A 25,599-nucleotide genomic window follows, 5' to 3' on the forward strand; every position below is an offset into this window, starting at 1 on the left:
AATGGAGCCGGCTGTATTGCTGGCTCCATTGAATTCAATGGGCTGGACAGCGCTCCACTGCTCGGGCCCGTTTCAAAGGAAACGGCTAGGAGCAGATTTTTCGGCCCCGGTCACGCGATTTTCGAATGCACATCCATCATGCGATCCGCAAATCGCGGCAAAAAACGCCCGTGTGACCGAGGCCTAATACAGTGTCCAAGTAAACTGATTTTTAATATATGGCTGTATGAATTTTAGCAATTTAGATGCAGGTTTTGCTGTATAAAGTGGATTTGAAAATGAATTGGAATAACAGATAAGTTAAAATGCACTGATCCAGACATTCCATTGACTGAATTGTAAAACTATGGAACGTAAAAGTACACTTTTTAGTACAGTCCAAATAGCAAATATGTTGCTGATATATCACATATTTAAAGAATTAATTTTTCCAGCAGAATTTATGGAATTGTCGACAAATGAGTATTTTGTCTCCAGTAAAGAGTTTAGGTTAATAAAATTTAATACGATGCTATTATGCCATTTTAACCTAATTAGCGCACTTTAGTAAAATCCAGCCTTGCAAGTATGATACCCAATGTTTTACTCCTAAGGGTGACTACCCACTACAGTTTTTTTTTCACTGCGAAATTCGCAGCTTTTTTTTTTCTGCAGGGGTCTTTGGGACTTGTAATGTTAAAATCGCGATTGCGCAAAATCGCAATTTATTACGATTTCGCAATAAATTGCGATTTTGCGCAATCGCGATTTTAACATTACAAGTCCCATAGACCCCTGCAGAAAAAAAAAAGCTGCGAATTTTGCAGTGAAAAAAAAACTGTAGTGGGTAGTCACCCTAACAGATAATGGGAAATATGCATTAATGCTGGTGCTATGTGAATGGTGCACTGATCACCACCCAGTGCACTGTGCTCCAGATACATTAACAGAGCATATGTTCAGTGACATGCCAGGTCAGACCTGGAGTTGCTTTCTGAAACTTTTTCAATCAGAACAGTGGTGGAGAAACTTGATAAGAAAATTTTAAGCTAGACTTTAAGATGGGTTTCACTACTGACACTAGAGTAGTTTTCAAATAAGACATCGTCCCAACTTCTATTCAGTTCCAATTATGATAGGGAGGTGATGTGTCTCCCTGAAACATTGTATGACATCAGGTCTCTTAGTGGAAGGGCAATTTTAAACTAAACGATAATCATTCAGATTGTCGCTGAATCGCAAAGATCTGAACGCTAATTATGCAGTGTGAATGCCGGCAGCGACTGAACAACGAACGATAAGCATTCGTCGTTCATTTTCAACAGGCATAAAAATCAAAGGAAGATCGACCATGGTTTAACGTGCACCTATATATTTCTATTGAGATATATTTCCATTGGGTAGTGCTGACCTGACCTAGTTTATCTTTTTTCGTACAAATATTGTGAAGTTTGGGCTGCCTTCATTTGGTCGTGCACACCTGCTGCCTATTTACCTTCTGTCCCTCCTATTGGAGCATATGAATGGTATCCTACCTTTCCTCGTTTTATTTGTAGGCTTAGTCCCAAGAGAGGAGCATTCTGAGAGGTAGGTACCCAACCTTACCAGGTCAAGATTAAACCACCTGGTATTAGCGTTAGGACCCATCTGAGAGCTTGGTCACCTGGACATTAGTAGATGGGCCAGTTAGAGTATTGATTATAGGTATGTATACCTCTGATAGTAAATGTATTTTGCGTGCTGTTGGCATCTTTTGTTTCTGTGTAAACAGGCAGTCTTTCGTCTATTAACGACGGCCTGTTTACTGTGAATGGAGGGTGGCTGCGGCCCGATCCACCTCCATTCACTGAGCCATCCTTGCTCTTGTGAGAAAGCACAGGGGCAATTTCCACCAGGACAACTGTAGGGCGCTGACAATCGAGTGAAAGGACCCCTACTGTGTGGAAAAGGGCCTAAAAGTTTACTATGTTGATAAAATTTACAAATTAGTTTGAGACAATATAATGTTATTAGAATTTTGCATTATTTAATTGAATTTAAATTGCTTTGAAAATGTAAATCTTTTTAAAGAAAATGGTTTATTTTTACATTTGCAGTCATTTTTGTACATTCTTACTTCAAGTTGCTACAACTGTGGGTGGCATAAAAACTATGTGGTAAAATGCCTCCCACAAATACACATATATGAATCCCATATCCCTCTTAGATGTGATAAGTTTCTCCCTGCCAGGGTAGGTCACCCGGACAATGGCTACCATTGTCTTAGTGATCTGCAAAGATAACATTATTTGCTTGGAGGTCAAGAAGTGTATGGGTGGTCTAGCACACATCTGAGGGTAGATTTACTAATAGGCCAGTAATCCTTATTTCAAAGGTTGACTCTGAAGAAATTAACAATTAGCTAGTTTAAATACAAAAGGTAAATCCCGAAGCAATAAGCATTTCAATCTTTTTTTTAAATCTAGATCATGATAATTGTATTAAATGTTATATTTATTCACATCAATATACAAGAATGTCATATAATATATCAGAAAAAGACAATCACACTGCATATAACCAAAATTATCAATATACAACTAGATTGGAGCTAGGACATAAAAAATAACTATAATAAAGCAATGTCATAAACCTTATGAATTCTCTGATGGTTAAAGGAACCTGTCAACATGAAAATGCAGTCCATTCTGCAGGCCGCAGGTTATGGAGCAGGAGTTGCTGAGCAGATTGATGGATAGTATTGTGGAAAAAGATTCACTTTTTTATTAACCTGAAGTCTGTTCATTCTGAGTTTAGAGGTCCAGTGGGCGGTCCTATCACTGATAGACAGTGTTCCTTGTATATGTTTGCATAAACAGATAGCTGCCAATCACGGATAGGACCGCCCACTGGACTTCTAAGCTCAGAATGGGCAGACTTTAATTGAATTAATCACAATTGATACTAAATCTAAGAGCTCTTTCATAGGGTTTCCAAGGCAAAGTATTTACAGCGTAGGTCACCAGGTCTTTCCCTAATTCTCCCCATTAATCCAGGCTTGGGACTGATGTATATGGATGATTCCTACATGGCACGGCTTGATACTATTGAAGCTGATACTGGCATGGATATCACACAACTGAAAGAAGCGGTGCAAAACCGAAAAACATGGAGGGAGGGGGCCTTTAGAATTGCAAAGGGTTGTGAACGACTAAACGGCTAACAACATACTAAATCTTTCCCAATAAAGCTATATATCAATCTGCTTAGTTCCTCCTGCTCTGTAACATCATGCCTGCAGAATGGACTGCATTTTCATGGCGACTGGTTTCCTCTAATGGTTCAAGTCAAAGGCCACATGGAATGTATGAAATGATTCTCTGTGTTATAGACCAATTTTACAAATTATCATTCTTTGTTCACATCTTTTCAAGTTCCAGTTTTTAGTTCTTCTACAAGCTCCAAATTTTAAGAAAACCCCCGGCTATAAATAATATTCTAGCTATAGTGACTTTTCTATCACCACTGAACTTCTATTCAGCAAGATGCCTCCATATACATATAATCTAATTCCCAAGGAAAGTGGTTGAATGGCACTTGAGACTCAAAATTAGTAATCAAGTCAAGTGACACAGAAACACACATGCCCATGTAGGTCGTTCGGCACTATTTCTGGATTATTAATTGATTTTCTCAGAAACTTCTGAAGTTGGCCTAAGGCTGCATTCACACGAACGTATATCGGCTCGGTTTTCACGCCGAGTCGATATACGCTGTCCTCATCTGCAGGGGGGGAGGATGGAAGAGTCAGGAGCAGGAACTGAGCTCCCGCCCCCTCTCTGCCTCCTCTCCGCCCCTCTGCACTATTTGCAATGGGGAGAGGCGGGGCGGGGCGGGACTAATTCTCAGAACTTAGCCCCACCCCCGTTCCACCTCCTTTCATTGCAAATAGTGCAGAGGGGCGGAGAGGAGGCAGAGAGGGGGCGGGAGCTCAGTTCCTGCTCCTGGCTCTTCCATCCTCCCCCGCCCTGCAGTTGAGGACAACGTATATCAGCTCGGCGTGAAAACCGAGCCGATATACGTTCGTGTGAATGCAGCCTTAGATTTACTAAGATATTTTTCACTATTGACTACCTTGTTTGTAAAATTTGAAATAATGGAAAATCGTTCTCATATATGCACCTGCCATTGCATTTATCATAGTTCAAAAATAGCAGCCTAGTCATTTCTCTTTTGCTGATGACCTAGAAGAAAGTTTGCTTGTAGGAATAAGACTGGACCAACAGAATTTTTTGAAATGGATGTATTTCAATTACAATGACAATGGTCATTCGTCAACAGAAAATGGACATTTACATGTAATAGTCGCTGTGGAGTCACACATACCACTGTATAAGACTACCAACAAAATCACATGTTCCATTGGATACTACTTATTGGTCCAAGTTTTTCCTAGAAGTATGAAAAGCAGTGCCACTAGGGGAAACCTGTTTTCCTATACAGTACTTTACACAGAAATATATGCATTATATATAGATTGCCATAGTAAACAATGTTACGTATAAGGCCGGCTGCACACAAATGGGTCGGGTTTTCACATGACGGCATTCGCACGTGCCTGTATTTCTCTGTATGCGGATGGTCTGGACGGGTTACTGTCGGACAAGCGCAGTACAGGTTTTTTTCTTTTTTTAAAATCCCTGGGTTTCCTGCGCCGTCGCTAGGCTATGACGTGAAATCCGCAACCTTTCCGCAATGTCAATTGCGGATGGGCTGTAGGTCGGACGGCTTACATTGACTTCAATGGAAGCCATCCATGCGGAATCCGTGCAAAAATAGAACATGCAATTTTTTTTCTGAGAGCGGAAATCGCAATCGTTGCCCACTCGTGTGAACGGAAATGCGAATGTTCTATTCTTGCTAATGGATGCAGAATGCTGTGGATCATCCACCTGGACGACGATCACAGATTCTGCAATCCAAATCAAGAATTGTATATGGTATAATACACATATGCTATCTAATGTGTTGTTCACACACAGAAAGAAAAAAACAAAAAAAATATCCAAAAGCTATATCAACAGTGAAGTCAAAACCTTAGGCTGGGTTCACACAGGGCGGATTTGCCGCGGAAATTTTGTGCGGAATTGCGCCGCGGCAAATCCGCATGCGAACGCTAATCCCGGTATTAGCCAGCCATGTGGACGAGATTTCTCAGAAATCTCGTCCACACGGGATGGCAAATCCGCTGCGGCACGGATTTGCCGACCGCAGCATGTCCATTTATTTTTTTCCCGCTGCGGCCGCGCTCTCCTCTATGGGAGCACCGGCCGCAGTGGAAGAGCGAGCCGCTTCAAGCCTACCACAGGTTTTGCAGCAGCGGTTCTCCCGGCGGAAATCTCGCGGTTTTTCGCTGCGGCCAAACCGCGGGATTTCCACCGAGAATCCGCCCTGTGAGAACCCAGCTTTATACTAATCCACACAGACGGAATCTAGATATGTATATTCAAATGTATTCTACAGACAGAAGAAATTCAGGGCAGAACAAATTTAATTAAATCTTATGATTTTTAATCACAATCTAAAATGCCGACATGTGTCATCTCTGTTGAGGAAATATTAACCATTGAAAACCATTTTGACGAAAGCAAATGTTTCATTAGATGCCACCCACAGATCTGTAATATGACTTACAGCTCATTTCCTTTTTCCTGCCAGGCTCCAGGATGACCCAAGAGTACGTGCCAGTTCACATGTATAACAGATCAAAGTAGTGTGGCACTGGCTGAACCATCAAGAAGCAACGTGGAAGTGATAAGAGGAAGTGGTATAAAGTAGAAAAAACACTGTCAAGCCTTCCTTGGCTTAATACAAACATCTCCAGAGTGTGTAATGAAGGCAATGCAATCTGTCACCGATGTACAGAAAAAATAGCACAGTACTGTGTTAGCTAGAAACATGTATGTTGTAATTTTATATGGAAGCTTTGGTAACAGAGAGGTCTGTTCATCAGGCAAATTAACAAATGAATGACTAGAAGAAAAAAGCACAAGGTTTAAAAGATGTTACATTGAGGCATTGTATGTGGGGTGACAGAACATAAAGATAAGTCAGAACGATAAAACTGAAGCTTTTAATACAGATGGAATCTTATACTACAAACTAGTGACAAGAACACCCATTTCTATCTATCTATCTATCTATCTATCTATCTATCTCATATCTATCTATCTGTTTCAGGGTGGACACCCACTTGCTTTTTTTTCTTCACTGCGCTGCGAGAGTAAATGAAAAGCCCTTCAAGCCCTTCCCCAAAAATCATACTGCGGGGCTTGCCAGAAAGCACTGCTTTCAATGGGATCGGCAGCAGTGCCGATCCCATTGAAAGCAATGGGATATCATTCTGCACTTCTGCCACAACTGTGACAGCTGTGGCAGAAGTCCGCGGCATTCTCCATGTCTTTTCAATGGGGCTAGCGCTGCTGCCGCTGGCCCCATTGAAAAGACTGGCGATGTTCCAGCGTTTTTCTCACACTGCGCTGCAAGACTTTTCACTTACTCTCGCAGCACAGTGGAGAAAAAAACACCAGTGGGTGGGAGCCCTCATATCTATTTATCTATGTTCTTTTTTATGAGGTAACATATAACAGAATATGATTTCAGTTTGTAAAGAGACATTTTCAAATTGAGAAAATTGTAAATACTTATCCTTTCATAGAAGCAAAGTAGTGAGGTAAGTATAAATAGGAATGGGAGTGTAAAATGATAGATAGTAGTATTATGCAAGTCAAACCAGTAGCACCATGTTTCTGGTCAAACTTAGCTAAAAACTTTGTTTGGCTCAGTAGGCATCAGTATTGCCTTGCAGCACTGGAAAGGTTTTACAAAGTCCATGCAGATGTTGTCCTTGATTGGAATTGAACTTAGGATTCTAGTGCTGCAAGGCAACAGTGCTAACCACTGAGCCAAATCCATAGAAAAACCATCACCAGCTTCATTTCAGGGCTCTTATAAAGTGTTTAATACTAGTTTTAGGAGTTTTATGAACGTTCAGTTCGGCTAACCAAAACTTTTGAAAAGTTCATTTACCTCTAATTGGTTGACTTCAGGAGTGACAACACAGAGTGCAGCTTCGATGACCATAATACCAAGTTTGCCTCTATATATAATATTTAAAAGGTGTCCACTGTTTGATTAGAGGAGAGATACTATAAAATCACCATAGAACATTATTGTTGAAGTTTTCCCTAAATGACTTCCATGTTTGCCACAGATCTACAAATTTATCATGCAATCTCAATTTTAGTTTACAAGTTCCTCCAACCTGTAAATGTGATCTACTTTTTGACCCAGGAGTTGATTGTTGTAAGGTCTGTACTCCTCCATTTCAGTGCGATAAGTAAAGGTCTTTTTACATGGGATGAATGTCGGGCAGACGATGCCCGACACTCATCCCTGTGTCTCCACGCTCCTGCACGGCAGCTAGCAGAACAGGCTGGGTCACGGAACGGCCAGCAGGGGGGCGGGCTCGCTCCCCGACCCCTCCATTCACATAACACAGCCGTCGTTTATGCAGCATAAAAGATCAGCGATGAAGCTCATTGTGCAGTTTAAACACCGGCCGTTCAGTAGCGACTGTCCGCTGTGTTATGTGAATAAAGGGGGGCGGGGGAGTGAGAGGAGAGAAATCTCCAGCACTACCCCGCCCCCCTGCTGGCAGCTCCATGATCCAGACAGCTATGCTAGCTCCTGTGCAGGAGCACGGGAACGCGAAGACACAGGGACGAGTGTGGGGCATCGTTTGCCCGACATTCGTCTTCTGTATATGGGGCAAAACTTGGCTGTTGGAATTAGTTGGGTGGTAAGGTTTTTTCCTGGGAGTCCAGGTCGAGTGAGGAAGCCAGTATTTATGTGTCTGATTTATGGCTAAAGCTGCCCATACACTACACATTTTGGGCAGGTCAATAAGGTAAATTTAGACTGTTTTCTGCCATCCATTTGCGATACCAATATGTGTGACAGATACCGATCAATGGCAGCTATCTATCGAAAAATTGATCTGCCACAGTAGATTTTTTCCAGTTCAAGTATTGTTGGGTGCTGCAATTGAGAAATCCTTCATACCGAAGAGGAACTCTGCATCCCATAAGTGGAACACCAGATTAGGCCAAATATCAAGGCAAAGATTGATTTGTGAATTGCCTCTTTTAGATATGGCATAGTCATCTAAGATGATCACCTTCACATACCAACTATTCAGAAAATATATGTCTGAAATCCCAACTATATGTCCAGCTTAAGATACCAAAGAAATCAGTTTGTTTCCAATGATGCAGTTGTATCCAGAGTCAATGTTCACATACTCTACAATGCAGCATCTACATAACATAGTAGTTCCATAACGTACCCAAGAAATACTGCTATATACTGTCTATATTCCTAGGCAGACATATTTGTAAAGTGTAGAATAAAATTTCGAAAAGTAATTATATTCTAGTAACATATGTATACGGGTTAACCCTAAATCTCCATCTTCAAAGTCGCCACCTTTGAAACTTTCTCATTGGTCCAACACCAAACTATCTGACCTTTGACTTACCAGTATTAGGCTTAGTACTACTCATGCTCTTGTTTAGGTAAATTATTCCATCAATAATCATAAAATAAAGTATACCTACAAAAATTGAGAATTCAATGAAAGCAGTACTTCACAAAGGGCATATTGACCATGCATGAACATGTTAGATCCCCTGGTTTATATAAGGAACTGCACTTCAAAGGTAGGCTATTTGAAGCCAGTCTTTGATTCATCATAATGCATCTAAATGAGACATTCCGGTGCTAACCTTGTGACCCCTTTGTAACACACAGTTCCCAGAGGTGAGGAGGTGACTGGGCACTTCACACTTTGGCAAATGAACTCCTGACCTTCCTTAACAGCCACTTAATGATAGGTTTAATCTTCTTGCCCACCAATTATGTGAGCTCAATTATCGCATTGAACTAGAAAGCACAGCAGGAGACCATTTACAAAGAGGAAAGAAAATAGATGGGGGAATTTTATCACTTAAAGGCTCCTAATGAAATTGTCTACTTTGGCCCCTTGCAGTCCCCATGGACCATACCAGAGTTTGCTATGTATATATTCATGTAACATGAACTGCAACCAAGCCAACATCTATGTTGTATATTTGCAAAATACAGTAGCTTAATACTGACATAGATAAACCCAGTTGGGTTATATCATGTCTTGCATCCTTCTCATCACAGCTGTCATTTAACCTATGAGGGATGGTTGACAGTCACTTCCCAGCACAGTGCCCTCATTCAATAAATGGTGTTTGTGTTCAATCCTTACTTGTGTTTTATAGGGTTGTGGAGCCAAACCCTGGCGGATGTGTGATCCCCAGGCTGCAGTTTGTCTGCCTATATATTTATTTCACTGTTGGAGCCAGAGATTTTATTTTAAGAGCTGCAGATTTCAGGTTCTTAGATAAGGCTCACTTAGTTCTTTCCTTGTAAAGAAAAAAAACAAATTGTCCAGAGTGGAAGCTCAGTCATGGTCATCAATCTATAAAATGACCCGGTAGAATAAAAAGGTTTGTCAACAGAAAGTTAACCAGACTTATATAACTATGTTTTTTATTTTTTTACTGCAAAGTGAAGGGTAAATTTATGCAAATTACAACTTTATCATTTTAATAATATATAGCAGTATAAACACAAATAACATAAACTGGATCTTAATTAGCCATCACATGGCTAAATGTCTGACCATTGTCTATGTGTATATCACCCCTCACTTTCCACCTCGCCATACAGTGCACATCTCCAGCCCCTTTACCTTCTGTATCACCCCATTACTTGTAGTAAGCTCGTTGGAGCAGGACCCACACCCCTATTGTTTCCATCAATTGATTACTATGTAACCGTGGTTCTGTAATGTTTGTACTTTTGTCTTTCTGCATCCCCCGTCTATGTAAGCGCTGCGGAATATGTTGGCGCTATACAAATAAAGTTTATTATTATTATTATTATTAATTATGAAAACTAAGGTGCCAATACACATTGGGTGAGACTGTCCCAATCCTTTCCCAATGGTAGATGTCATAGGAAAAAAGTATTGGGCAATTCTGATATCAATACATCCATTTTTTCCCCAGATGTGATAAGCCAGAGGTATCTTATTCATCTATCGCCATTGAAAACACAAGAAAGGGCCAATGGGGGAGTCTAAAAGAATAGATGTCAGATAAAAAAATGTCTGAATGACAATTATTGGAAGTGTACAGATAGCTGAGTACATTGATCTCCCTCTGTCCCATAGAAATAAATGGAGCGGTGGTCTTGCATGTGCACACTCCATTTATATGGGGCATTCAAGGTGCACCATTGTCGGAAACACTGGGGGCCCAGGGGTTGGACTCCCGGTGATCATGCATTTACTCCCTATTTTGTGGATAGTAGATAAATGACCTTAGTTGGAAAACGCCCTGAAGTAGACCGAAGTATTATAAATGATACATGGTTTGTAGAGATAGTACCAATTTTGCATTGGAGCCCGTGTGATAAGTTATACCACTGCTCCACTCCAGGCAGATATTCCCACTATTTAGCGGAGATTATTATTAAAGTGTTTGTACTACCAGTGCTTTAATGCTTCCTTATAACATGTATATTAATAACATATTGTATTGATAAAATGCTTGTACAACCCCAATTCCCCAAAAGTTGGAACGCTGCATAAAATGTAAATAATTGTTAAGAAAAAAAGAATGCAATGATTTGGAAATTTCATATAACCTTATTTTATAAGAAATTGTTGGCAGCAGCACATCTCAAAAAAGTTGGGACATGGTTAACTAAAGACTGGAAAAATAAGTAGTACTAATGAAATACAGCTGAAGGGTCAATGTTCTACTAAGTGACATGACCGTGTATAAAACAAGCATGTTAGAGAGGCAGAGTCTCTCAGAAGCAAAGATGATCAAAGGTTTACTAATCTGTAAAAAAAATGTGTGTAAAAATTGTGGAACAATTTCAATAAAATGTTCCTCAACTATAAAATTGTGAAGACTTTGAATATCCCACCATCTACAGTACATAATATTATCAAAAGATTCAGAGAATCTGGAGAAATTCATGTGCACAAGGGACAAGGCCGACAGTCAATATTGTATGCTGGAGATCTACAGGCCCTCAGGTGTCACTGCATTAAAAACAGGCATGATTCTGTAATGCAAATCACTGCTTGGGCTCAGAAATGCTTCCAGAAATCAATGTTTGTGAACACAGTCCACCATGTAATCCACAAATGCAAGTTAAGGGTGGCTTCACACGAGCGTGTTTTTGTGCGAACATTGGTCCGTGCATATGTGCGCACCTGTGTACGAGCAAAAACACATGTGTATGTAGCTGCGTGCACTTCAGCTGCTGCCGGCGGCTCCATTGAAGACAATGGTCTGCTGGCACCCCTGAATTGTTTTTCATGGAAGGGCTTTACATATGAGCCCTTCCCTAATAAACAAGAATTTTAGTGTAAAATAAATAAATAAATAAAAACTTACCTGTCCGCCGCTGCCGTGTCCCCTGTGCGGATGAAGAACACATCTGCCGCATGCGGCAGATGTTTACTTCATCCCCACTAGTAAAAAGAATTCCCTGCTGCTGCATCTGCCACATCTTTGACAGATGCAGCAAAGGAATTAGTCATCTGTAATTGCTCTTTTGAGCGATTATTCATGGCAACTACCGTATCTACCCATGAAAAGCTGCTCTACTACCTTCACCCTGTTCAGAACACATGCATGCTTGGCTTATCGTGCATGTGGAGGTCAGAAAGCATAGCTCTCATCCAAACAAGCATTGAGCCAACAACCACATAAAGTATATTGCCAGCTTGAGAGAGAATATAAAACTACTCTTTGCAAAACAAAAGGTTTAAGAAAATATTAAAACCCTTGATGCCTAACCTCACAAATATTGCAGAAACATTATCATGGTCAATATTTCTTTACTTAGCTTATACTATCTCTTAGCTATGGTTGCTAGAGGTAATTGAAATTGAATATGATGCCGCTGTAAGAAACTGATTAAGAGGAAAAAAAAGTTACCATTACCACTTAACAACCTAAAACCCTAAGAAAATGCATTTTTTATGCACATTACGTTGGAGAAATTCCAGTTTGTCTCATTTGATCAAGAGAAGGAAGGGAGTGGGGAAACATTCCCTCCATCAGGGAACATTTTCCCCTTTCATTTGAGTTGAGATCTGACTCGCCTTTTCATCTTTTGATTTAAAAAAATCTTCAAATCGTTATTAGAACAAACTACAGGATTGATTTGGAATAGATAAAAGTTTCTCCCATGGATTCCAGTAAGAGTGATTAAAGCGTGATTTCTTCTATTTACCATACCACAATTTTTCAAGTTTTCAAAATCTATTAACATCCCATATCTATTCATTAATATCTTAGATCACCAGACTAATCTTGCATTTAGCAATAACCAATCAAGCATAAGAGAGTAGCTTGTAAATTATTGACCTCTTTTTCCCCAAACTCTGTCTTAAACATGTTAACCCAATATGCATGCCATGATCATACGTATATGTTATGTTACATTAAGAAACATCTAATATTTCATTAAAATGATTGAATAAAGGCTGCATCTTTGATGATCACCACCACACTACACGAGTGAGATATCTGCATCCAGCATAGAACACCTCGGAAATTCCACAGAAGGCCTGATCCTGGACTTACACAGCCATCTTGGAGTAAAATAAATCATGTGCAGAATAAAGAATTGTGTGACCCTATGATAAAAATTATTAATAAATGCAATAGAATTTGTACATATGCCATGGCACTCATGATCACAAAGCAATTAAATATCTTTTTCCAAGTTAGGCATACGTCTAAAGCTCCATGCACACAGCATATATTTTACACAGAAGAAAATATGCTGTGAATTTTGACCGAGGTTTCACTTCCTCATTTGAAGAGAGAAAATCTGCGCTGATTAACATAATGCAGATCTACGACAAGGTCCATACACTAAAGGCCCATTTAGACACAACGATCAGCGCTCAAAATTCTCTCAAAAGTCATCTGTTGAGCGATAACCGTTGCATCTAAACACCTGCCCATCGTGCACTTTCGTACACTGTTCATTCTTTGTTCACTTCTATTTTTCTAGAAATGAGCAATGACTCTTATCAGCAGCACAGGCTGATATCTCAGCCAACAGCGCTGATAAGATTCTCTCAGCTGGTATCCCGCTGGCAGTTCTCAGCGGGACACCAGCTGAAAGCCTGGAGAACAATGCAGCTGTTTGCATATGCAAAACAGCTGCCTTGTTTTCAGAGCTATCGTGGCAGTATCCCGCTCCGCCTGCATTAACTCTTCAGTAGCTAATTAGCTCCTTAGAGTTACGCAAAGATGATCGCTCAAAACTGTCACTCCAACTGTCGTTTCAGCGATTTTTGAGCTATCATCTTTTAGTGTAAATGGGCCGTTATACACCCTTTCAGGGGTTCAACTGATTACCAAGGGTTCCCGGCTGTGGATCCTGTCTATCTGCTGTTGATAATTTATCCTTAAAATAGGTCAGCAATAGCCAGAAATGGGGCAACCCTTCCTCCCCAGCTGGCTATTGTACCAGAGAGGGGTCACACACAGCAAGCTTTCCATTCATATATGTTCCTTTAACTTGTTCCTAATTTTAATGATTGAATTCGCCATTGGAAATCCAACAAAGTGACTCCCACTTAACTGGTGTGATCCCATTAGTGCAAAAATATTTGGCATAGGCATTTGACTATTTTTAGCTAAACCACTAAGACAGCGGTGTTGCTTCCATTTCATAATGTAGGCCAATTGTAATACATGAAAAATGTGTATATAGAATTTTATATTTGACATAATGACATTGCTAAGCCTTTACATTATTTTATTAAAAGTGTTGTTCTAAATAATTTACATTCGGTAGATACAGTACTTATAACAATTGGGAAAGAATAGTCATCTTTATCTGACTAATTTTGTCTGCACTTGTTAAGGTACCTTTACATGGGATGACTGCCCTCCGACTGGCTACCACCCGACTATCACCACTGTGTTTTACATGGCAGCGATAGTCATTCAATGAATAGAGGCAAAGTGGGCCGTCATCGTCCTCGTTCCCCCGGCTCCATTCACAGTAAACAGGAGTCGCTTGATTTTTAGTTTTGCTAAAAAAAAAAAAAAAGCAAATCCGACAAGAGAGCAATTTCTCGTTCAGTGCCTTGTCGGCGGCTGCATGTACACACATATAAACTTCCACTAAAAGTATCTTTACACAAGGGGATTATCGCCCGAATTCTCTCTGGAAACAGGTAAATCAGGCAATAATCACCCCATATAAAGAAACCTTTAGTGAAAGTTTATTCCATAAACCTATCTTGGACCTAATTTTCCTAATGGAGGAACAAGTAAAGGGGTTTTCCAGCACTACATTATTGATGACCTATCCTTAGGATAGATCATCAATAGTTGATTTGCAGGAGTTGTCTGCTCTGGATCCTTGCTGATCAGGTGTAATTTCAGTCCATGAAAGTCACGGTGCCATTGTAAAGCGGCTGTACCTGGTATTGTATTGTAGTTTGGACCCATTCACTTGAATAGGACTGAGCTGCTCTCAGGCCTTGTGACCAATGTATGTGATGCCACAGGCCTGAGAAGACTCCATGATGCTCACCCAAGTACTCCAGCCTCTTCAACTAGCTGATTGTCAGGAATTCAGCCGATCAACAAGATAGATCTTCAATAGCGTTGCCCTGGAAAACCCCTTTAAGGCTTCATGACATGAACATGGCAGTTGTTAGTGTCCAAACTAAACCTAGTTTCATTGTTGAAAACAACCCGGTTCCATTCTGTACCATCCAGTTTCATTCTTGACACCATGGCAGACAGAGGGGATGGTGGGTGTCAGAGGCAATACACATGATGGGTGCCGTGAAACCAAATGTCCTTCAGCCAAGCGCCTGGAAATGGTTCCGAAAGACATGGGCCTGTACTGAAGGTATCACCAGTTTCTGGAGGGCTGTCAACGAAACACTTGGAGCTGCTTTTGCTTATCAGACGATTCTCTCTACTGGTTGTCTATCAGGGGCGTCCTGAGCCCGGTCACCTTGTGTGTGCCCTCACACATCCACTGGTCCCAACACCTGCTAACAGTCTGGTCAGAAAGACCCAAGTGGGAGGCAGATCATCAGTACGACCATCCAGTTTCTTGCATTCCAATAATGCTCCCCCACTCAAACTGTTCTGGTTGAAATCTCTTCAATTACAGCAAAGAGGCATCGAGTGGTCAACAAGCTCTACACAAGCAGAAAAAGAGGTCCACAACAACTTCTAGGCTTTTTTTTTTTTTTTTTTTTTTTTTACAAGGGATGTATAGCCTTCTATTACCAACTCCATGACCAAAGGCGACAGAACTGACTAAGACTGGGCTCACATGGGCGTATCATTACTGTGTTGTACGTTTGCATGATACGGGGTAATTTGCAGGCAATCAAATACATTCCCCTACGCAGTTCCGCTCACATGAGCATGTCAGAATTGCATAATACGCTAGTACAAAAAAAAAAAAAGTGCACCATGTTCCAGTTTGCTGCATATATACGCACTAGAGAACCCATTGTTCTCTGTGGGTGCGTATATACACATACCCATATGCAATTGCATTGCTGAAGCAACGGCGCAGGGGGGTGAAACCGGTGTACTGTGCATGACAGCATGTGTGAGATACAAAAAAAAAAGTAAAAAAAAAAAGTACCCACTGTCACCATACCCATCCTGTAATCCGAGATTATACATCAAAACATCCAAAGCAAAATTGCGAACCCATTTCTGTACTTTATTTTAATATACATATTCTTTAAGAAAGAACTGTAAAATAAAAGAATTGTACATTTTATTTTATTAGGGGTAATGTATACAAAAAAGAAAAGAATTTCAGTGAAAAAAAAAAAAAAAGTGTAGAAAAGTAGACTTCTACATGAAGAAAAATAATGGGTAAATGCGCTAAAAAGGGTCTGTTTTTAGGAATGAAGCACTCTGATTAACAGTGTTTTTATCCCAACACTCCAAAAACTGCCAATCCTAGAGTTCCCTCTAATATTTCTCACAGGAGTAAGGGCTCATTCACATTGAGCAAATTTTAGTTTTGGTCTGACTACACTGTTTTCATGGACCAAAACTGGGCCTCTTTCCTGCATATCTGCTCCCATTTGAAAAAAATGCCAAGTGCTCTGCTATGTCACTGCCATAGTTAAATGAAGAGTGAGAAGGCATGCTCGACTGCAGCTCCATTTAAATGCCTCCTAGCCGTTATGTGTAATCAGAAGCCGGGTCCCCCAATTTGGTAAATAATGCTCAGTGGTCAGACCCCACACCCATCTAGCATTTATTACCTATCCATTGAATAGATGATAAACGCATCAGTTGTAAGGACTCCTTGCTGCTGGCAATGCTATATGGGAAGCTACATGTGGGCCAGATGGTACTACCAGTTTGCACCTTATATCTGCTGATCAGAGTGTAAAAAAGGCAAACCCGACATATGCTGAAGGTGTCTAGAGCAAGCAAGACCACCAGGTAATTAGTTTACCGCCTGCAAGGGGAAAGCAATCTGCTTTAATGAGGGTGGGGGTCAAAGAAACTCAACAGGTTTAGTTCACACCAAGACCCTGCAGAGACATCATATGCCGCCACAATTGTGGTGGTGGCATATGGCATCTAACCAACTTTTAATTTCCAACACAGGCTGATAAAGAAAATAAAACCCACAACAACTCAAAAGGAAATCGCAGTAGAGGAGCCATCTGTTGATTTTTGCATAACTGCATGAATATGCACACAAGTTCTTCGAGGGAACGAGATTAATAATCCACAAAGAGGAAACTCTGGCTAAAATTATCTGCAGGCCATATTTAAATAAAAAAACTTGATACAGCTGGACAGGAAATTGCCAGAGCTGCTAGCAAATCTGTACTTTGAACATAACAGGATATAGATGCCAAGAGAGGAAGAAGTATAAAACAAGATTAGGGCTGTTAAATGTCTCTGCAGCCCACTTTCACAGTAGGTTACTCTATTTCCCCAGGCTTGTGTCACTTAACTGTTCATAGGAAAACTAGAGCATTCCACCACATCCAAGGAGCTGTAAAAGGCAAGGTATAGCTAGTGGATAGCAAATGGGATTGATATAACCACTAGTGTATGAGCATTATAGTGCCCTCCTATGGTGGCAAATACAGGGTGGGCAATGGAAAGTAGCTCACCTCTGATCATGGCACCACACTTCTGGCCAACAGACTGCGGTAAGCAGTGATTTAAATTGCGCCACTTTGCCACGCTCTTGTTTTTAACCAGCTTTTAGCATTCATTGATGAGGCTCGCTAAATGCTCAAAAGGAGAAAAAAAAAAACCACCGAATCGAGTGGCCCCATTGAAAACCATGGGAGTGTTATACCGCAATTAGTGTGTTAAAAGGTAGGGAGGCATAGAACATGAAATCTGCACTGTGATAAGTTGCTGTGCGCAAGACTTTCTTCATATATAAACTAAGACAGCTTTCATAAAGGCCTCACAGGCGCTTTTTATCATGATTACCACGGCGTTTTGAACACTGCGTTACTCGTGGTATAATGCTCCCATTAAAATCAGTGGGGCCTCGCAGACATGCGCTTGAGCCTTACGCTGGATGGCGCTGCAAATTTTTGAGCGGAGTCTGTTCAATATTTGGCCGTTTAGCACACCTCATCACAACAATGGGGGGGGGGTGCCAAAATACGCTTTCGGCCACATGGAGCTGTGGCAAAAAGTGGAGAGTAAAATTGTGGCAAAGCACCGTGTTCATGTGCGAGACCGGCCTAAGGGAGTAGTGACAGGACAAAGGCAGGCTACTTTTCTGTGTCCCAACCCTGTATTTTTATTCACATGTAAATTTACTGAGAAGGGGTTGCTAAGTCTATAGGTGCCATCATTTGGTATAGGAAGTGCACCTAGTTAAAAGAAAGTCTGACTTAGTCTTAATGGTATGTGACAGGATTCCCCATTAAAAAAAAAAAAAAAAAAAAAAAATTTCATATGTAGACCGATGCAGAAAAGGGTCCCTCTAGCCTCTGGCTGAGAACTGGCGGCGCACATACAGCCCCCTTATAGCACCCACGTGCAAATTAGTACATGCAGTATTTAATGGAGGCACAAGCCTTTGGACCCCCATTGGTCAAACCCCCATGAATGATGTGGCAAGTCTCCCATTCCAGAGTAGCTTATGGTTTCCATCTGTGCCGTGTGATTATAAAATTCTATGATCTTATGAAGTCTCAGATGTTTGCATATCTTCAAGAGGGTGCTATGGGTTAAGCTTGATGGCTCCAATTAGATCTCAAAACCTGAAATTAACTTCTCTTTTCAAATGCAATGGAAAACTTCTTTGAAAGAGTCATGCAGCCTTTTTCTCTTTAGCAGCCCCACTAACTGGGACCACATGCAATATCTCACCATGCAAGATCAAATACCCTAGTCTGAAGGAAAAGAATATTAACTTTGTAGAAGCGAGATCTCTTCTAGCAGGATATATAAAAAGATTGAATTTGCGATGACTGCAAGAGGGTGACATTTACAAGAGGGAAGAATATGGATATTGGTTTGTGGCCTTATTCAACCCGTACTCCTCATAGCAGTAACTTCTGATTCTGCATCAGCTTGAAATATCACAAGGCCTCAAATGGGCACATTGCATCTGGAATACAGATGGCACAAACAGCTGAACTCCACCATTACAGTTCTCCCCCAACAAACTTACCACAGTATCGACAACTCTGGTGTGGGGCATTCAGTAAACCTGCAGGAGGCCTGAAACACTGGCAGGTAATACAGTACAATATGCCCACCTGACTGCGGCTCGACTTTGGACGTACTAGTGCAGGAATAAAGATATAGCACCAAGAGGGGTGCGAGATGACAAAGACACTCCAAACAAGTCAATAAACAAAATAGTGATTTATTAATAATTTAAAGATCTATAATAAATTTCATTTTAAAACTTTACTCCGTGGACATTCGGGAGTGCAATAATCTCCCTTATTGGCAATAAATGTGCAATCTAAGCATTGCAAGTCACTGGTACATACATACTTCCAGTTTACACAATTCAGAAAAGATCATACATACCATATAGCATTCGAGTCGAGGCTCCCTAAGGACAGAGGTAATTCACATTAAAGAAATTTCAGAGCAATTAAAAGATTAAACATAAAAACCACTGTGTGGTTCACAAAAGGTCAGGCAAAAAAAAATAAAAGTTACATTAATGTGAATCAGAATTACAATTGTAAGTTGACAACTCTACTTTTGTTCATAACAGTTATACACTCCTCCTTGCTGCCAATGTATAGCTACCATGATCGAGAAAAAAGTAGAAATGCCAAGAATTGTGGATTCCTCTCCCAACATATCAGCTACACTTAGGAAAGGTTCAGTCCTTATAGGTAAAAAGATCGACAGTGCTACATATAAAAGTGGATATGTACAGAACTTTGCAAGTCTGAAATAAAACAAAACCAAGTACTTCAAATTCATCAGAAGTTTAAATGCATTTCTTTGGCTCCTTCAGTTTCAGGAGAACCAGTCTTCACAGAAGACAGATAAACGCCAAGTATTGTTCATCCATATATTTAATGGATTAATACAAGTCCAATGCTACTTTTTGGATCTTAAGCCATGGCATTTCTAAGGCAGTGCTCTCATGTAAGCGCCCCAAGTCATTCCAAGGTCTTCTTCATGCTCTGGAAACATTAGCCAGTCATCTCTCCTACTGCAACTTTAAGAAGCTTGATTCACAGGTATCACCTTCTACAAGTAATGACAACTGTCAAAAACTCTTGACAGATTTAAAGAGAAACATTTCTTTTCAGGAATGATTATCACCAGAACACCCAAAAAAAAAAACCTGCATCTCACGTGGATTGCAGAGAATCTACTTTAAAGACATTTTGATTGGCTGGACTTGTGAAATATAATTGTTGAGGTGGGACTCTATTGTCACAAGGACTACTGAGGCCTAATGTCCTTTCAAAATCCAGTAGCTGACCCATGAAGTTAAAGTTGGGAGAGATGTTGGACTTCTTCATCTTGACAATGTCATAGGCGTCATTCATGGACAGGTTCAACTTCTGCATGAGATAGGCCACGGTTACTGTGACCGACCGACTAATTCCAGCCAGACAGTGAACTAGTACACCACAGCTTTTTCCTCGTGCTTCATCTGAAAGGAGATAAGAGATAACTATTAGTTTATGCAACAGAATTGACAACCTATACAACAAACCATGCACAAATGCGAGGCACCACATTGTAGAATCAATCATGCCTTCGTCAGTACATTAGGCCGGGAAGGATGTAGTTTCTCTTTGGGTGCATTCACATGACTGAGAAAGTCATGCAAGTTGTGTGTTGCAGAGAAAAAAAAAATTAATCGCAACATGTTCTATTTTTGTGCAAATCTTGAACAAGAACAGAACATGCAGATGTGCTATGTGAGTCACACCTGAAAATGTTGGAAGCGACTGGCTGTCACCCATGTGACTGCACCCTCGGGGAGAGCACTGAGAAGGTGTCAGAAGACAAACAAAACCATGTTTTCGCCTCAATTTGCATATTTGTCAATGAAGAGTACAGTCTGCCTTTGAAGTACATAGATCTAGCCTTCCAGCTATTGCCATGCATGTAATAGTAGATCTACAGACGAGATTTAGAGAGCACACATGAACCTCTGGTATCTAAATTCCTTCCCTGTTGATAAAAGAAGCAGAAATGTAGCTTCGCTCCCCCTCCCCTCTATTACATTGCAGTCAACAGTGGGTTTATTCAGACATTTCAGCAGAAAGAGGGAAGTCACAGGGGACAGCCCATTAAGAGGAACAGGATGTCAACATTGATCTAAAATGGGTTCCTCTGTAAAAGGAAATGAACTACAATGCTTAGAGATTAGGTTCTATGTGGCTTCCAGCCAAACTTTTCTTCCTGCCGCGCTCATATTACCACTGCACTATGCTTGGAAGATGAAAGTTCACAGCTTCAAAACTCTACTGAGCGGAGGCCACAAATTCTACAGAATAGAATTACTGAAGTAAATAAATCACCACTACTCACCAATAAAGGAGATTGCTTCAGGGAAAAACTGAGAAAGGTTTTGGCTCCAGTGGTCCGATATGGGAATCTGCTTGTACCTGAATTCTCCAGCATTTTCAAAGAGATTAGGCAAATTTGGGGTCACATTAAGGATATATTTAATGCCAAATTCTTCCAAAACATCCAGGTTGGTGGAATCCTTGGCACATCCGAGGTACAAGTAGGGCAGTATTTCAACTGGGAATGAAGGCTGTGTATTAGAAAGGGGACTACCGTCAGAGTCTGTAGCACTGTTGGGGTCCCTGTCAATATCAGATTCAATATCTGATGATGAATCTGAGCTAATGCGGAGGCCTCCCAAGCCCAAGACTGGAGGAGAACTGCTGCTGCAAGAACTATCCAAATTTGTTTCACAATGCACAGGGAACTCTGCCTGGAACTTGTTAAAACCACCTGCAATAGAAGAGAAAAAGAATGTCAGTCGACAAATGACAAGACTATACCGAGTCAAATGGTCATCTGATTCAGCTTAACACAAATGCAGTCCCCAACTTTAAATGCATAGTTAACCCTTAATAAACGGGGAAAAAAAGTCTCACTACAGCAGTCCTCTATGTTGTGCTTCATGTGGAGCACAGATATGTTTGACCTCAATTCAATGCCGTGTGCTTTAGATAAGGATACACCATGCCAGAAAAGTCTTAATCTCTAAGAGTGCGGTTCGAAGAGAAATCCACCCTATGGAGGTAGATGATCACATGGCACCTGATAATTACAAGCCAAAAGGCCTCTCCAGCGCACTAGCGTGGTTTTTTTTTTCTTCCTTATCGCATGCATTATTCTGATCCGTATTGACTCGTTCATTCACGTCAATGGGGAGAGGGGGCAAAAAAAAAAAAAAAAGGCAGCACACAGACGACATCCATCTCTGTGCCTTCTTAACAGATGCAGGTATTTTTGTTTTTGCAGACATGAAAAGCTTATGGCATAGGGGGAAGAAAAAAAAATTATATATAAAACACATGGACCAAATATGGAGGCCAGACAGTTCCATACACAGTTGCTTTTTTTTTTGCAGAGTTCAAGGTACATACCCAGAGGCATCCCCTCCCTCCGATTTTCAGACTAAATAAGAATTGGATGGGAGTAGCACCCATTAGTTTGAGTAAAAGAATAAAAATTGTAGCATGTCCTATTTTTTGTCCAATTATAGGGCAAAAAAAATTAGTATATGTCAAATGTGTATTGTCCTGCACACGGACATACCAATCCACTGGCAAAACTTTAAACATCTGTGTGCATATACCATAAGACTTATTTATAAAAAAATTTTTTTTTAAAAAGCCAGTGTGCACCTAGCTTAAGCCTTACAAACAAGTCTGATGCCTTATATGAAATAAGGGAGTCATTAGCTTTGGTAAAACGAAACAGATATGGAGAATTTTAACCACACGGCATAAAAATGGCCACATACACCCCAACTAATGATATCAGGACCACAAGTTTATGTTGTTCGGACCAGATATGTCCCATTTAAAAAGGATCACAAGTGTATTTTCATTTGACAGCGGCGACATAGTTGCCATCGGACAAGAGCTACACTAGCCATATGGATTCTCCAGAAATGGGTGACAATCAGGAGAAGCAATCAGATGTATAGGAAAGAGAGAACTTTGCCCCCAGCAGCTGTTGCCCCCCTCGGGTCGGTACAATATCTAGCAGGGTCCAGTGCAGCGGGGTCTGCAGAACCCCCCGTCTACTCACCTTCCAGGTAGTACGCCTTGCAGCCTTCGTCCTTCAGCCTCTTCATCAGCAGCCCCAGCACCGTCTCGCCGCCCGTGTTCTCATTCCACTCGCTGCTGTTCTCATCGTACAGGATGAGGGTGTCGGAGCCGCATCTCCGGGCGAACGTGTCCCGGTCCTCCCCGCGGGCAAACAGCGAGCGGATGGGCAGGTTGCCCTTCTTGAGCCGGCGCAGCATGATCCCCGGGATGGCGACGTTGATGGCCGCCTCGATGTGGGACGACTCGTAGAGCTCCTGCGGTCTGCAGTCCATGAGCAGTAGGCGCTCGTTGGCCAGCTCCAGCTGCTCGTTCAGCCAGGCCACCGACTTGCTGACCGCCATGTCTGACGCGGGGTGCACAGGTCTCAGCTTGTCTATCATTGAGGAGACAGGCGGAAAAGCGCGGCGGGGAACGGGGATGTGCGTGCGGCCTCTCCTGCAGCTGCAGCCGCTCCTCGTCGTCAATGAATGGTGGCTGCGGCTGCCTCGTCCTCCGTGTGATCAATCAGCTCCGCACGGCGCAGCACAGGAGCAGCTACTGAATGGATACAAACAGCCAACGTCTCAATGGATACATTGTGCGCGCCGACCAATCAGAGGCGCCCGGGCGCTCGTTGCCCTGGAGACGGGCCGGCTGGAACAGGTTGTGTTGATGAATTGTTAATGAGTTTGTCATTCACAAAAACGGAAAGGAATTTCCGCTGTGGATCAGCCGAGTGCAAACAAGCGGCAGCGGCCGGGAGGGAGGGGGAGAGGAAGGAAGGAGGGCAGCGGGGGAGGGGAGCGCTCTTATCGGCCTGCCGCGGCTGGAGTTCATGGCAGAGCCCTTTGTGAGGAAGTGTGAGCAGGAATGTCCGCCGGCGGCGCACCGTTGTCACAGCGGTCAGGGGGCTCCATGGGACCTCCTGCTGCTGACCAGCGACTATAGAAGTTACAGGCTGGAGACCTGTGCGCCTCACAGTGGAAAGATACAACAGCCACTGACATGTAGCACATATAGCAGAAGGGGGACATTATATACTGACATGTAGCACATATAGCAGGAGGGGGACATTATATACTGACATGTAGCACATATAGCAGAAGGGGGACATTATATACTGACATGTAGCACATATAGCAGGAGGGGGACATTATATACTGACATGTAGCACATATAGCAGAAGGGGGACATTATATACTGACATGTAGCATATATAGCAGGAGGGGGACATTATATACTGACATGTAGCACATATAGCAGAAGGGGGGCATTATATACTGACATGTAGCACATATAGCAGAAGGGGGACATTATATACTGACATGTAGCATATATAGCAGAAGGGGGACATTATATACTGACATGTAGCACATATAGCAGGAGGGGGACATTATATACTGACATGTAGCACATATAGCAGAAGGGGGACATTATATACTGACATGTAGCATATATAGCAGGAGGGGGACATTATATACTGACATGTAGCACATATAGCAGAAGGGGGACATTATATACTGACATGTAGCACATATAGCAGAAGGGGGACATTATATACTGACATGTAGCATATATAGCAGGAGGGGGACATTATATACTGACATGTAGCACATATAGCAGAAGGGAGACATTATATACTGACATGTAGCACATATAGCAGAAGGGGGACATTATATACTGACATGTAGCACATATAGCAGAAGGGGGACATTATATACTGACATGTAGCACATATAGCAGGAGGGGGCATTACATACTGACATGTAGCACATATAGCAGGAGGGGGCATTACATACTGACATGTAGCACATATAGCAGGAGGGGACATTATACACTGATATGTAACACATATAGCAGGAGGGGGACATTATACACTGATATGTAGCACATATAGCAGGAAGGGGGACGTTATATACTGACATGTAGCATATATAGCAGGAAGGCGGACGTTATATACTGACATGTAGCATATATAGCAGGAGGGGGACATTATACACTGATATGTAGCACATATAGCAGGAAGGGGACATTATACACTGATATGTAGCACATATAGCAGGAGGGGGACATTATATACTGACATGTAGCATATAAAGCAGGAGGGGGACATTATACACTGATATGTAGCACATATAGCAGGAAGGGGGACGTTATATACTGACATGTAGCACATATAGCAGGAGGGGGACATTATACACTGACATATAGCAGGAGGGGGACATTATATATTGACATGTAGCACATATAGCAGGAGGAGGACATTATACACTGACATATAGCAGGAGGGAGACGTACACTGACCTGTAGCACATATAGCAGGAGGGGGACATTATACACTGACATATAGCAGGAGGGAGACGTACACTGACCTGTAGCACATATAGCAGGAGGGGGACATTATACATGCACATATAGCAGGATGGGGGACATTATATATTGACATGTAGCACATATAGCGGGGGAACATTATACACTGACATGTAGCACATATAGCAGGAGGGAGACATTATACACTGACATGTAGCACATATAGCAGAAGGGGGACATTATATACTGACATGTAGCACATACAGCAGGAGGGGGACATTATATACTGACATGTAGCACATATAGAAGGAGGGGGACATTATACACTGATATGTAGCACATATAGCAGGAGGGGGACATTATATACTGACATGTAGCACATATAG

At 41.6% G+C, this 25,599-nt stretch overlaps 1 protein-coding gene across 1 annotated transcript; it reads right to left on the reverse strand.

Moving 5' to 3' along the window:
- Positions 1-18,995: 18,995 nt before the first annotated feature.
- On the reverse strand, positions 18,996-23,478 carry DUSP6 (dual specificity phosphatase 6). The gene is made up of 3 exons (XM_066591498.1): positions 22,905-23,478; positions 21,162-21,593; positions 18,996-20,274 (listed from the first exon to the last, which is right to left on the reverse strand). The coding sequence occupies exons 1-3, from the start codon at positions 23,302-23,304 to the stop codon at positions 19,967-19,969; spliced, it is 1,140 nt and encodes a 379-aa protein (XP_066447595.1). The 5' UTR covers positions 23,305-23,478; the 3' UTR covers positions 18,996-19,966.
- Between the last annotated feature and the right edge of the window lie 2,121 nt (positions 23,479-25,599).

The sequence above is a fragment of the Eleutherodactylus coqui genome, chromosome 2, assembly GCF_035609145.1.
Source record: "Eleutherodactylus coqui strain aEleCoq1 chromosome 2, aEleCoq1.hap1, whole genome shotgun sequence".
Taxonomy (NCBI): domain Eukaryota; kingdom Metazoa; phylum Chordata; class Amphibia; order Anura; family Eleutherodactylidae; genus Eleutherodactylus; species Eleutherodactylus coqui.

Excerpts from the sequence above, each read along its gene's own strand:
- DUSP6 (XM_066591498.1), bottom strand. The coding sequence starts at position 23,304 with ATGATAGACAAGCTGAGACCTGTGCACCCCGCGTCAGACATGGCGGTC. Across the intron at positions 21,594-22,904 it reads CAAGGCGTACTACCTGGAAG|GTGGTTTTAACAAGTTCCAG; the intron begins GTGAGTAGACGG and ends CTTCTATTGCAG. Across the intron at positions 20,275-21,161 it reads TGAAGCAATCTCCTTTATTG|ATGAAGCACGAGGAAAAAGC; the intron begins GTGAGTAGTGGT and ends ATCTCCTTTCAG.